Raw genomic sequence first — 14,652 nt, 5'->3', positions numbered from 1 at the left:
CTGTGGACCGACAGGAGGTCAAAAAACTTCAATGGACTGTTCTTCCTCAGCCACCCTATAGCCGGGTTCTCGTACCTTCCGACTTCCATATGTTTGGCCCAAAGGAGGATGCACTCCGCAGAAAGCAGTTCGTGGGTGATAGGGAGATTATCGATGCAGGAAGACGTTGATTGCGACGTAGAGTGATGCTATGGGGACATACAGGTCCTGCCAGTAAGGTGGTGTAAGGCTCTCGCACTGAACGGAAATTAAGTTGGAAAACACTGTTTTGCACCCAAAAGGCTGGGGTATATTATGATGTATTGGAACCCTGAATAAAACCAACATGGTTTCAGAAAAAAAAGCTAACTGAACGACCTACATAGATTATTCATATCCAGTTTGTAGTATGGCTTGTTGCATATCCCTATATAATAACAAATAATGATGATGATAATAATAAGTACTATTCGACTAACAAGGGGAGTCCACGACGTTGGGATCACAGATTTACTTCAAACTTTGTACATCTTTAGTAGGTCATTAAAGCAACGCAGTGTGCAAGTAGTGAGATGCACTACTCTAGCAATTCCGAGAAAATCGCAATAGAAGTTTCACGCGTCTGTTATGTGGCTTTTGTGCCTGTGCATAGGTTACGGTGGTTAGAGTTCATGGTCGTCAAGTGATTAGCGTTCCAGCTTCGTAAGACGAGCGTGTATGACACAACGGCTCGACTCCCGCTCGAATTTTACTATTAATCTATTTTTTCATAACTTGTCATATTATTTGCGACATTTGAGAGGTAATATAATGAAAAAACGAGTATTTGCGTGAAGTTTTAATTTATATTTTCCATATCTGTATGACAAATACCATCCTGCAGCGTGTGATGTCGAGAGCACAATCGACGAGTAATTCTACATTACCCCTGTGGTGTGGCACATTGTAACTTACTATACCACTGATTGTGAAGAACGTCATTCGTGTCATTATTGAAATTCCACTTAGGCCTTGCATAACTGTCCCTCGCTCTTGAAAATTTAATTTCAAATAGTAAGTAGTCAAATAATATATGAAATTCACTACAATTTCATGATAATGCAAGTAAGCTTTTTTCTGTTATATTATCTCTCAAGTGTGATATAAATTAAAAAGTGTGACTGTTGTGTACATAGCTCCACGTAGTCAGCGCGTACACAACTTTCCCACTAGAGCGCACCCCGCTAAGCACAACAGCGCAGGCGCAGCGCTCGTCCGTCTCCACACTACAAGATGGCGCTGCCATAGAGACGGACCAAATTCTGCTTCCGCCGATCCACGTATTAATGTCACGCACCCAATGAGATTGCTGTTAACGTAGAACCTTTTCTCCTCACAGATAACACTCGCACAGTGATACATGAACGCGCGAGGTATTATAACAAGTGTACAGACCTCCGATTAGTCAGTCTGCATCAGTCTGTACCAGTCGGCATTAGCCTGTATCAGTCTATAGTCAAGTTTCAGTCTGCGTCAAGTAAGATTACCATATTCCTGTACTTAGCCATGAAGATAAATGCATAGACACTTTTGTCAAGTATCAGAGATACGTGAGAATAAGATTAACACCCCAGTACCAAAGGAACTTGAGATTGTCAATTGTAAATAGCATCCAGAACCAAGTTCAGTAATTTTTATGCTTGTTATTATTTTAATAAATGTATGTGAAAATTAATCAAGTTCTGTTTAAAGTTGGTCACAGTCAATCTGCTACTCTAAGCGTGCAAGTGGCATTTCTATCGTCTGACCTAATGGCAGAAAATAAACACACCACGATAAGACCACGAGACATATTGCTGACACTCGCCTACTTCGTTAGAGCGACAAGTCAAATAATCTGACGGTTTGTGTACTGAAGGTCTTACAGTACACACACCACAGTGCCTAGTGTAGAAAAAAAATATAGATTAAAAACTGTGGCCTCGTCAACCATTCTCTTGCGACACACGTGCATAGTGCTGACACTAACCACTAGAGCACAATGACTTTTTAGGCCCGACACCTTCGCACAGATACATGAGGCACCTTCTTTTGCGATTTTCTTGAAATTGCCAGAGTAGTGCAAATTGTTATTTACGAGTTACGTTGTTTTGATTACCTACAACAGATATACAAAGTTTGAAGTATATCCGTGATTCCAATGTCGTGGACTCCCCTCGCTGTTGTGCGCCCTAAAACACTAATCATCATAATCATCGTGGACTCCCCTTGTGAGACCGGTATAGGGGAGTAGGCTTGTTAGTGCAAGAGTTCAGTACGTATGTCAGCACCCGCTAATAACGCGTGACCTGTTCTGTTTGCCTGCCAGACTGGACGCGCCACCGCTGCAGAATGGAGCCGCCACGCACGCTCAGCTGCTGGCGTCGGAGAAGCTGGGCGTCGGCCACGACGACGCCGCGCTAAGGCTGCAGCCCACAGCGCCGCACCCCGACGAGGACACGGACGAAGAGGGTGAGGGGGGCGCGAAGCGCGGCCGCAGCTGGACCAGCCCCGCGACGCAGAACCAGCTGCTGGCCGCCTCCGCCTGCTTCCTGCTCACTGCCGGCTGCGGCTTCCCCATAGGCTTCTCTGCCGTCATGCTGCCACAGCTGCGCCAAAACGACTCCGTCATACACACCAACGAGGATATGGAATCTTGGATAGGTCAGTGTCCGCCGCTCTCCTGCGACTATGCGAGTCACTGGCGAGCCCTTGTAAAATCAGCACTGCCCCCGTCATCGCCAGTATAACGGTCTAGCATTGACAGAACTTAGGCAGTGGTCGCCAAACTTCAATTTGAGAGGGCCAACACAGACACTGTACTGTGGCACATCGAGCCACTTATGTACAGATTTTGCACTGAAGAGCCAAAGAAACTGGTACACCTGCCTAATATCGTGTAGGGCCACCGCGAGCACGCAGAAGTGCTGCAGCACGACATGGCATGGATTAATGACTGAAGTAGTGCTGGAGGGAACTGACACCATTAACCCTGCAGGGCTGTCCATAAATCCGTAACACTACGAGGGGGTGGAGATCTCTTCTGAACAACGCGTTGCAAGGCATCCCAGATATGATCAATAATGTTCATCTGGAGAGTTCGGTGGCCAGTGGAAGTGTTTAATGTTACTGGAGCCACTTTGGAGCAATTCTGGACGTTTCGGATGTCGCATTGTCCTGCTGGAGTTGCCAAAGTACATCGGGATGCAGAGTGGGCATGAATGGATGCAGGTGATCAGACAGGATACTTACGTGTGTCACCTGTCAGGCGTATCTAGACGTATCAGGGGTCCCACATCACTCCAACTGCACATGCCCCACACTAGTACAAAGCCTCCATCAGCTTGAACAGTCCCCTCCTGATATGCAGGATCTGTGGATTCGTGAGGTTGTCTCCATATCCGTACACGTCCATCCGCTCGATACAATTTGAAGTGCCGGCCGGAGTGGCCGTGCGGTTCTAGGCGCTACAGTTTGGAGCCGAGCGACCGCTCCGGTCGCAGGTTCGAATCCTGCCTCGGGCATGGATGTGTGTGATGTCCTTAGGTTAGTTAGGTTTAAGTAGTTCTAAGTTCTAGGGGACTGATGACCTCAGAAGTTAAGTCCCATAGTGCTCAGAGCCATTTGAACCATTTTTGAAACAGAGGACGAGAGCAGGTACGTTTCCGGACGTAGGTTCCTATTCAGAATATTACATAGTCACGCCCTTTACATGTCCTGAAAGTTTGTAACGGGAATTTCCGAACACTGTATTTAAATGCATTATGCAATGTGAGACACGATAACAAATGTTTTGAATGTCACATTTCTCCTACTCATTGCGTAGTATTACAATAGCCTTAAATTAATTTAATATTAGCTGACAAATCCGGCACTGCCCGGATACTGATTTTGCCATTTTTCTGTTACATATGAAAACAAAAAATGAACTACATTTGTAGCGTAATATCGATGCAATTTCATTTCCATGTATTCGTGAAAACTCCTTTGAAATTATGAAACAGTCGAACAAAGACCTATGCGTAATGTAAAATTGTATAAATACATAATCGCCGACAGTTTCTGTACTCTGGACGTAACTGCTTCCTGTGTCTGCTACGGATTTTCTCAACGTCTCTATGGCAACGCCTTCTGATATCTCTATAGACGGCTACTGTTTTCGCTTACAGCCGCTTGTGCTTAGCAGTTGAAAGCTGTCAAAAGCGCTGCTAGGTGTCAGGGATTTTCTTAAGTTTGAGTCAACTGTAGGACTGTCTTAGTAATAAAAAAATAAGTGTATTAAAGCTTCATTCATGATTTGGCGTTTTTTCACGCGTCTCAGTGTCTATGATGTCATATCTCTTGAACTGTGTATGGCACAATGATACATTTGTGCAAGTACATTCAGCGGCAAACGTGGACACTGTCTGCGAAATATGTTGCGAATAGAGTTACTAACAAAGAAGTAATAACTGTAAAAGCCATTGATGATACGGCACTTTGTCATGTATCTCAGTGTTTATAGCGTCCTACCTCCTGAAGTATGATAGGTACTCTCCTCAGCGATTGTTGCCAAGTTAGGTTGAATTCGGTCCAGTGGTTTAGGAGGAGATGTGGAATACCACGCACGCGCGCACAAATGCACCAATCCACACATTTTTATAATATATATGGATCCCCCTGCTACAAATATGACTGCATTTAAATATGACCGTCTCTATAATGCACATTCATAAATACGTGATGCTTCCATTCGAAATTAATACCACAGCATCTTAACGGCACAAGGCGCACACACACCCGAGAGTTGTCAGTGCTTGAAGACAAACGGTAATAAGACATCCTCCAAACCCGCAGTGGCCGCGAAACTTGGCTGTCTGCCCCTGAAGTAAGCAACCATCTTTACTTAGCTGACCAACGTTCGCTGAAATCAAACACTTCTTAAAAAAAAATACTGTCTGTCTGAAAGTATTTTTGTTTCTTACTGGACGCGGAAACCGTACACCTGAAAAGTTCTTAACGTTGACGTCTTTGGATTCGGCTGTTGGTTGCTAGATGCATGTTATTATAAAATACGGTGAGAACCGCGGGGGGCACAGATACTTGATTCCGATCGCATGCGGCCTGAGGGCCACAGTTTGGCGACCACTGGCTTAGGGTAACCTCCAACCTCTACCATTCTTTTCGGTGTCTAGAAGAGGCCTCGAATTGTGTTAGGTTTTGCTATTATTCTCGGTTTTATTTTTCCACGTTACCTGCACTCTTTCTCACTCCCTTCCTCCCTACCTTCCTCCCATGCCTCATTTGTAGAATGGTAGAAAATTCAAAATTTCTAGGTGTATGCATTGATGAGGGGTTGAACCGTAAAAAACACACTGAAGATCTGCTGAAACGTTTGAGTTCAGCTAATTATGCTATCAGGGTCATTGCAAATTTTGGCGATATACATCTCAGTAAATTAGCTTACCACACCTATTTTCATTCTCTGCTTTCGTATGGCATCATATTCTGGGGTAACTAATCATTGAGTAAAAGAGTGTTCATTGCACAAAAGCGTGTAATCAGAACAATTACTGGAGCTCAGCCAAGATCATCCTGCAGACACTTATTTAAAGAGCTAGAGATCTTCACTGTAGCCTCACAATATACACTCCTGGAAATTGAAATAAGAACACCGTGAATTCATTGTCCCAGGAAGGGGAAACTTTATTGACACATTCCTGGGGTCAGATACATCACATGATCACACTGACAGAACCACAGGCACATAGACACAGGCAACAGAGCATGCACTAGTACAGTGTATATCCACCTTTCGCAGCAATGCAGGCTGCTATTCTCCCATGGAGACGATCGTAGAGATGCTGGATGTAGTCCTGTGGAACGGCTTGCCATGCCATTTCCACCTGGCGCCTCAGTTGGACCAGCGTTCGTGCTGGACGTGCAGACCGCGTGAGACGACGCTTCATCCAGTCCCAAACATGCTCAATGGGGGACAGATCCGGAGATCTTGCTGGCCAGGGTAGTTGACTTACACCTTCTAGAGCACGTTGGGTGGCACGGGATACATGCGGACGTGCATTGTCCTGTTGGAACAGCAAGTTCCCTTGCCGGTCTAGGAATGGTAGAACGATGGGTTCGATGACGGTTTGGATGTACCGTGCACTATTCGGTGTCCCCTCGACGATCACCAGTGGTGTACGGCCAGTGTAGGAGATCGCTCCCCACACCATGATGCCGGGTGTTGGCCCTGTGTGCCTCGGTCGTATGCAGTCCTGATTGTGGCGCTCACCTGCACGGCGCCAAACACGCATACGACCATCATTGGCACCAAGGCAGAAGCGACTCTCATCGCTGAAGACGACACGTCTCCATTCGTCCCTCCATTCACGCCTGTCGCGACACCACTGGAGGCGGGCTGCACGATGTTGGGGCGTGAGCGGAAGACGGCCTAACGGTGTGCGGGACCGTAGCCCAGCTTCATGGAGACGGTTGCGAATGGTCCTCGCCGATACCCCAGGAGCAACAGTGTCCCTAATTTGCTGGGAAGTGGCGGTGCGGTCCCCTACGGCACTGCGTAGGATCCTACGGTCTTGGCGTGCATCCATGCGTCGCTGCGGTCCGGTCCCAGGTCGACGGGCACGTGCACCTTCCGCCGACCACTGGCGACAACATCGATGTACTGTGGAGACCTCACGCCCCACGTGTTGAGCAATTCGGCGGTACGTCCACCCGGCCTCCCGCATGCCCACTATACGCCCTCGCTCAAAGTCCGTCAACTGCACATACGGTTCACGTCCACGCTGTCGCGGCATGCTACCAGTGTTAAAGACTGCGATGGAGCTCCGTATGCCACGGCAAACTGGCTGACACTGACGGCGGCGGTGCACAAATGCTGCGCAGCTAGCGCCATTCGACGGCCAACACCGCGATTCCTGGTGTGTCCGCTGTGCCGTGCGTGTGATCATTGCTTGTACAGCCCTCTCGCAGTGTCCGGAGCAAGTATGGTGGGTCTGACACACCGGTGTCAATGTGTTCTTTTTTCCATTTCCAGGAGTGTATATATTAACTTATGAAATTTGTTATTAATAATCCGAACGAATTCAAAAGTAATAGCAGTGTACATGTCTAAAACACTACTCAAGGTTAAATCTAACTTTGGGTCAGAAGGGGGTAAATTATGCAGCCACAAAAGTCTTTGGTCACTTAACTAATAGCATCAAAAGTCTGACAGATAGCCATATAGCATTTAAAAAGAAATTAAAAGAATTTCTTAATGGCAACTCCTTCTACTCATTAGACGAATTTTTGGACATAGTCAGTGGGTAATTTCCCCAACCCCCACCAAAAAAAGTCAAGTAATATTTTGTGTAATTTAATAACTTGTATGTACACCTTTTTTTAACCTGACACGTTCCACATCATTACGAAGTGTCGTAATCATGATCTATGGAACTAATCTAATCTCTACTCTCTAATCTTTCTACCTCTCTCCTGCCTCCTTCCCTTCCCCTCCGTCGCTACCCTATCCATGACCCGTCCTCCATATCTCCCCCTGCGCCCCCTTCCCCCTCCTCACTCTCTCTCTCTCTCTCTCTCTCTCTCTCTCTCTCTCTCTCTCTCTCTCTCTGTTACACATGTTTGTACATTTCGTCTTCAGGTTTTTTAACAGTGTGTTAAACAGTGCCATCAGCTGATGCTGACTGCTGCGATCTGACATTCTGAGTTTCCAGAATTGTAAAAGAGATCCCCCTGTCGCTCCTGCTAAGATTGGCGCCTGTCTCACAGCTTGCTGTTCTGACTGTGACCCAAGCACCAACTTCCTCTCGAACTTGGACATAATTAACATTGGTCCCTCTGTATGATCAGGCAAACAATAAAAGTGAAAAACATCTGGGGAAAATTGGTACCATTCCATGCTGGGTGCTTGGCACAGAAACCAGTTCTAATTTCTTGAAATAAGTCAGTCATGGTTGCAAATGGTTTTATTTATTCCTAATATATAAATAGGTAAAATAATTTGCAATCAACACTTTCTTATTTGAAGAACATCTGGGGAGATTACAAATCTACATTTGAGTCGTCGACTGGTTGCGGTTGTACTTCCGAGCTATCATCGTAACATTTACAGAGTTGTTCCGAGAGCAAGCAGCAAGATACTTAAATGGTTTGATTTTGAAAACCAGTAGCCTTCCCGAAACTTCTGAGGCTTCAACGCACATAAACACTGCAACAACATGGTGCCTAAAATTTTGGTCCGAGTAACTCAGAGGCTGATTGTACCTATCGTAAAAGTGCACATTGACCTCTTCAGGGCAATCCAAAAACCGAGTCACTGACCGCTTTGAATACTATTTAGAACACCGGCACCCAAAGGAAACAACTGACAGACCTTTTATGGCCCACGTATCTCTGTCCTTTGCAGCTGTTCTGAAAGGACCTTCTTGCGACGGAAGATACCAGACGCTGGTGCATCCTGATGGTCAGTTTCGTACACAGATGTGCTTTTTAACGGAAATTTCCATCTTACCGATAACTAGTAACTTTCTGGTTTAGCTACGTAATGATTCGCAAAAAATTCAGAGATATTTCCTCCATACCTATGCATCATCATTCTCTATTTATCATCTCTGAGCCACCCTCGCGTCATACACAATAGTGATATGTAAATTTTGCCACTCCTTAGTTACTGAACTTTCTGATTTAATTTTTAGCCTCAAGTATTTTATTTTTTCAGTGTAATCAATTCATAAAAATTATCGACAGCTTTAGGTAAAGCGAGAAACAGTAAAAATGAAAATATATAAAGATAACTGCTGTATGACTCCGTGTTATTTACTTCACATCAAAAATAGTTATGCTTGCAGCATGCTCTGATAAAAACTGTCGTGGAGTTATTTGACCACGTTTGTACTTTTTTTTAATCCTATTTGATTTTAATGATAACCACATGATATCTGTCTTCTGTTCAACGATAAGTTGAATTATTTTAATGTTATACAGGGTGTGTCTGCTAAGAGTGGTCAGGCGCATTTTCTCTGGTGGCCCAGCAGATATTTTCAGTTCCATTTTTGCAGTGAGTAGCTGTATTCGGCCCAAACAAATAGTACTTATCACGTCTTTCATGCGATGCCCAGCGTCGACGGAAAGCATCAGTTTGTTTCCTGTTACAAACAAATTGTGTTTAAACCGGAATTTTACGTGCCCATTCCATAGAGCTGTCCCATATTAGTCTTGTGCGACATTTGTTATATCCGCGCACGGGGTTCCGGGTTTGATTCCCGGCGGGGTCAGGGATTTTCCCTGCCTCGAGATGACTGGGTGTTGTTGTGTCGTCTTCATCATCGTCATTCATCCCCATTACGGTCGGAGGAAGGCAATGGCAAACCACCCCCACTAGGACCTTGCCTAGTCGGCGGTGCGGGTTTCCCGCATCGTCCCCTACGCTCCTCGGAGTATGGGACCTCATCATCATCATTAACAAGGACAGTAAAACTCGAAGAATAGCAAGTACTGAAGCAGCGACAGCTGTGCTCTGGACCAAATTGGGGAGCACTCTATCGATTGGGCACGCAAAATTCCAATTAGGAAAATAATTTTGTTTGTAATGGGAAACAAACCGATGCTTTCTCTTGAGGCTGGGCGCAGTACAAAACACGTGACGAGAACTGACTGTTTTTGACTGACTCGAGCTATACAATGAAACACCACAGAATGAGCCTGACGACTGTTAGGAGAGACAACCGGTATATGTTGCTACAGTGCCACACCCTGCATACGGATCTGCTGTTTTCATTTTAGCACATGAACTTCACGTCTGCAATCGTTATTTACTAGGTCATTCGACGGAAATATCGCATGATATTTATATGTTACGATTTTTTGGGGGGGAATTGTGTTAAGTGTTGATGGGCATAGTTATGCACTCCCCACCCGCCGCCCACCCCCTGCCTAATGAGAAAGTGTCACAAAAATAAATTTGAAAAAGTTCCTGTCCCCAGTTCCAATCATGGTTTCAAAAATGTTTCCTTTGGTTGTAAGATGAAAGGAAACCCCTTCAAAAATTTCCAAAATTGGGATCCCCTATGGCCATTACCAGATTGACATAGAGATTGAAATGCAAAAGAAAGTATTTTTCAGTGTTGTGTGGATTTTAGCAAGCTGTAAACGTACCAAAATTTCTGAACTGATGTAAGTAACTGAGTCACGTGTTTACACTGAGGTGCCAAAAACCATGGGACAGCGATATGCCTATGTAGTATCGCGTACATAGGGTATAAAAGGGCAGCGGAACTGTCATTTGTATTTAAGTGATTAATGTAAAAAGGTTTCCGACGGGATTGTCGGCGCACGACTGGAAATATCATGCTTTGAACGCAGAACGGTAGTTGGCGATGGAGACATGAGACATTCCATTCCACAAATTGGTTAGTTGGCGATGGAGACATGAGACATTCCATTCCACAAATTGCCGCCGGTCTTCTACCAAGAGCAGCGGCGTTTGCGTCGAGTTGTCAGTGCTGTCAACAAGCAACACTGCGTGAAATAGCCGCACAAATAAATGAGGGACCTACGACGAACGTATCTGTTACAAAAGTATGTCTAAATTTAGCGTTAATGTACAACGGCAGCAGACGACCGCTAACAAAATGCATCGCCTGCAGCGACTCTCCTGTGCTCGTGCCCATATCGATTGGACGCTAGGCGACTGGAAAACTGTGACCTGGTCAGATAAGCCCCGATTTCAGTTGGTAAGAGCTGACGGTAGGGTTCGAGTGTGGCGCAGACCCCACGAGGCTGTGGACCCAAGTTGTCAACAACGCACTGTGCAAGCTTGTGCTAGCCCCACAATGGTATGGGCCGTGATTACGTAGAATGGACTGGGTGCTCTGGATGTTCGGATACTTGGAGACCATCGGCAGCCGTACATGGACGTCATGTTCCCAAACAACGATGGAATTTTTATGGATCAAATGGTTCAAATAGCTCTAAGCACTATGGTATTTATCTGAGGTCATCAGTGCCCTAGACTTAGAACTACTTAACCTAACTAACGTAAGGACATCACAAACATCCATGCCCGAGGCAGGATTTTAACCTGCGACCATAGCAGCAGCGCGGTTCTGGACTGAAGCCACTAGAACCGCTCGGCCACAGCGGCTGGCTTTTATGGATCACAATGCGCCATGTCATAATGGCACAATTATTCGCGATTGGTTTGAAGAACTATCTGGACAATCCGAGCGAATGATCTGGCCACCCACATCACCAGATATGAATTTCATTGAACATTTATGGGAGATAATCGAGAGGTAACTTCGTGCACAACATCCTGCATCGACAACACTTACAGAATTATTGCTGCAGTGATAAAAACGGTTCCCGTCAGATCATCGAAGTTAAGCGCCGTCGGACTTGGCTAGCACTTGATTGGGTCACCGTCTGGGTCTGCTGAGTGTTGTTGGCAAGTGGGGGGCACTCAGCCCTTGTGAAGCCAATTGAGAAGCTACTTGGCTTAGAAGAAGCGGCACTGGTCACGAAAACTGACAGCGGCTAGGAGAGCGGTGTGCTGACCAAATGCGCCTCCTTATCAGCATACGGTGATGCCTAAGGGGTGAGGATGATACGGCGGCCGGACGGCGCAGTTGGGCCTTCAAAGCTTGTTCGGACGGAGACAGCATGGCTCAATATTTCTGTTGGGGACTTCCAATGACTTCTGTAGGGGGGCACGTCCAGCCGCTGCACTACGCCGGGCATAAGGAGATCCCACACGATATTAGGAGATATGCCGTAATTTATGTCGCTTCAGTGTATAATTTCTGGTTTAACTTCATACTATTCATAAGTTTTATTATTGTACTTACGTCCAGGTAGTTTGATATTGCCGTAGGGGGAGAAATTAGCTAATAGTAAATAAATAAATAGTGTTAATTTCAAATAAAACTCCGCAGGAAAATACTCTTTTTAAAAACGTTATTATTTGAGTATCTAATATTAGAATCTGTATAGTGACAGCTGAAATGATTTTTTCGTCGATCCATAATCAGACCTGTTAGCTTTTTTTCCTTGATTATCTTCTTATTTGGGAAGCCGTGTATTAGAGTGTGTGCCGTGTGCCTGCCGCAGCGAGCATGCACTCGGCGGCGACTCCGCTGGGGTCGCTGTGCAGCTCGTACCTGTCTGAGCAGGTGGGCCGCCGCACCACGCTGCAGCTCACGGCGCTGCCCTTCCTAGTCGGCTGGCTGCTGCTCGCCTTCGCCCAGAGCTACACCGTCGTCATCGTCGGAAGGATCCTCTGTGGCATCGCCGTCGGCATCTCCGCCTCGCCCTGTCAGGTAACAACCTCTCAATTCCTTTCTGCCCCTGTTCAGAAATTGTTACAGTTGCCTAGTACACTGAGCTGACAAGTCATGATGTAGCGATATGAACATATACAGATGTCGGTACTATCTCGTACACAAGGTACAAAAGGACAATGCATTGGCGGAACTGTCATTTGTACTCAGGTGATTCATGTGAAAAGGTTTTCGACGTGGTTATGGCCGCAAGACAGGAATTAAGACTTTGAACGCGCTATGGTAGTTGAAGCTAGACGCACAGGACATCTGTTTCGATTATCGTTAGCAAATTCAATATTTCCAGATCCAGAATCTCGAATGTGTCGAGAATACCACATTTCAGGCATTACCTCTCGCCACGGACAACGCTGTGACCGATGGCTTTCACATAACGACCGAGAACAGCGGCGTTTCCGTAGAGTTGTCAGTACTAACAGATAAGAAGAATTGCGTGAAATAACTGCATCCGTTACCACAATGCGGCGAAATTTGGCCGTGCCTTCGCTAACAGCACGACATCGCCTGCAGCGCGTCTCCTGGGCTCGTGACCGTATCGGATGGACTCTAGACGACTGGAAAACAATGGTGTGGTCAGATGAGTCCCTGTTAAGGTTAGTGTGGCGCTGCTCCTATGAAGCCATGGATCCAAGTTGTCAACAAGGGACTTTGCGAGCTGGTGGTGGCTCCATAATGGTGTGAGCTTTTATGCGGAATGGACTAGGCCCTGTCGTCCAGCTGGCCGCTGTGGTCGAGCGGTTCTAGGCGCTTCAGTCTGGAACGGCGCGACCGCTACGGTCGCACGTTCGAATCCTGCCTCGTGCATGGATAAGTGTGATGTCCTTAGGTTAGTTAGGTTTAAGTAGTTCTGTTCTAGGGGACTGATGACCTCAGATGTTAAGTCCCACAGTGCTCAGAGCCATTTGAACTTCTCGTCCAACTGAACCGATCATTGACTGGAAACTGTTACGTTCGCCTCCTTGGGATCATTTGCTCTCATTCATGGACTTACGTTCACAAACAACGATCGAATTTTTATGAACGACAATGCGCTAGCTGCTCGCTAAGGTCTGAGGAACATTCTGGACGAGCGAATGAGTTAGCTACCTAAATCCCCCGACATGAATCCTATCGAACACTTATGGGACAGAACGGAGAGGTGAGTTCATGCATAAAATCCTGCACCGGCAACACTTTCGCAGTTATGGTAGGCTATAGGGGGAACATGGCCCAGTATTTCTGCAAAGGGCTTCCCACGACTTGAATCCATGCCACGTCGAGTTGCTGTGTTACCCGGGCACGATATTAGGAAGTATTCCATGACTTTTGTCAGCTCACTGTACCTGCTAGTACTCTCTTTTGCCAACTGGACCTTTATCACTGTTTCGTTATCGTTATGCACTGACAACTTAGTACATTGCAGATAACTGTTCTCCCAGCGTTTTATTTCTCTTTCTTTGGATCACCTAACACCCTTTTACTGAAATCCAGTTTCCTATTAATGTTTACGACATTTAGATAGCAGTGCTAATGAGCTGTTCTACAGTCACCCACTAAACAACACACCTTGTTGAGGAATATCAGAACTGATATGCAGTTCGATTAAAGACCTCCAAGCAAACAGAGCTCTTCAGTCGTTCTTAGTGAAGAGAAGTCGGAATAAAAAGCAATCTTGCATATCTCAAGTAAGCATAATAAGACTGCTACTGGTCACACTATACAAATGGCAAGACAGATAACGTTTTTAGCTCTTCTCAGGCTGCTTCTAGACGAAGTAGTCCGTAGGCCAACACTCATTGAAATGAAAATGGTCGATGGATTCCATTTGGACGGACAAAGTACGAAGTAAAACACTTGCATGAGTAATACTCATAACAGCGGTTGTCGTCTCGAAATGTTTTATTTTATCCCTGCCTCAGAGCCTCCGTGGCGTCACGCAAAATCACACTCGTGGCTACAGACAGAATCCACAGTCCGTTAGCGATGTCTGGTGAACGAGACAAATTATGCGTCGCACTGCTTCACAGATGTTATCAGAAACGTTTACTGGCAGTCTCAACACCGCCACACTACCCGCTCAGTCTAAGGATCGCCTGCCTCGCAGCGAGCCAGGATTAAACTTCTTAGAATCTGCAGTCAATCATTAGAAAGTATTATACCTACCTAACTACTTTCCGGTAAGACTCCCAGATCCGAAACTTGAACACGATCACCGCCAGCAAATTCAATACACGGCTACCATCTGGCTCCTAGCAGCTTCCGTCGATAATCAGCATGACCACAAAGCGGTAATACAGTTCAGCGTCAATAAGAGAGAAACTCTCATAAACTCGCCACATTC

General features: G+C 45.9%; 1 protein-coding gene across 3 annotated transcripts in view; it reads left to right on the top strand.

The window, feature by feature from the left end:
• The window catches only part of LOC126473465 (facilitated trehalose transporter Tret1-like), an 85,994-nt gene that overhangs the window by 54,781 nt on the left and 16,561 nt on the right, over positions 1-14,652 (top strand). For all 3 annotated transcript variants that reach the window (XM_050100537.1, XM_050100535.1, XM_050100534.1), the window contains exons 2-3: positions 2,327-2,661; positions 12,103-12,311. In XM_050100537.1, the coding sequence (XP_049956494.1) occupies positions 2,327-2,661; positions 12,103-12,311 (544 nt within the window). The remainder of the gene's footprint in view (positions 1-2,326; positions 2,662-12,102; positions 12,312-14,652) is intronic.

Source organism: Schistocerca serialis, chromosome 4, assembly GCF_023864345.2.
Source record: "Schistocerca serialis cubense isolate TAMUIC-IGC-003099 chromosome 4, iqSchSeri2.2, whole genome shotgun sequence".
NCBI classification, from domain to species: domain Eukaryota; kingdom Metazoa; phylum Arthropoda; class Insecta; order Orthoptera; family Acrididae; genus Schistocerca; species Schistocerca serialis.
Note: the sequence above shows the minus strand (reverse complement) of the source record. Positions and strands in the feature narration are given on the sequence as shown.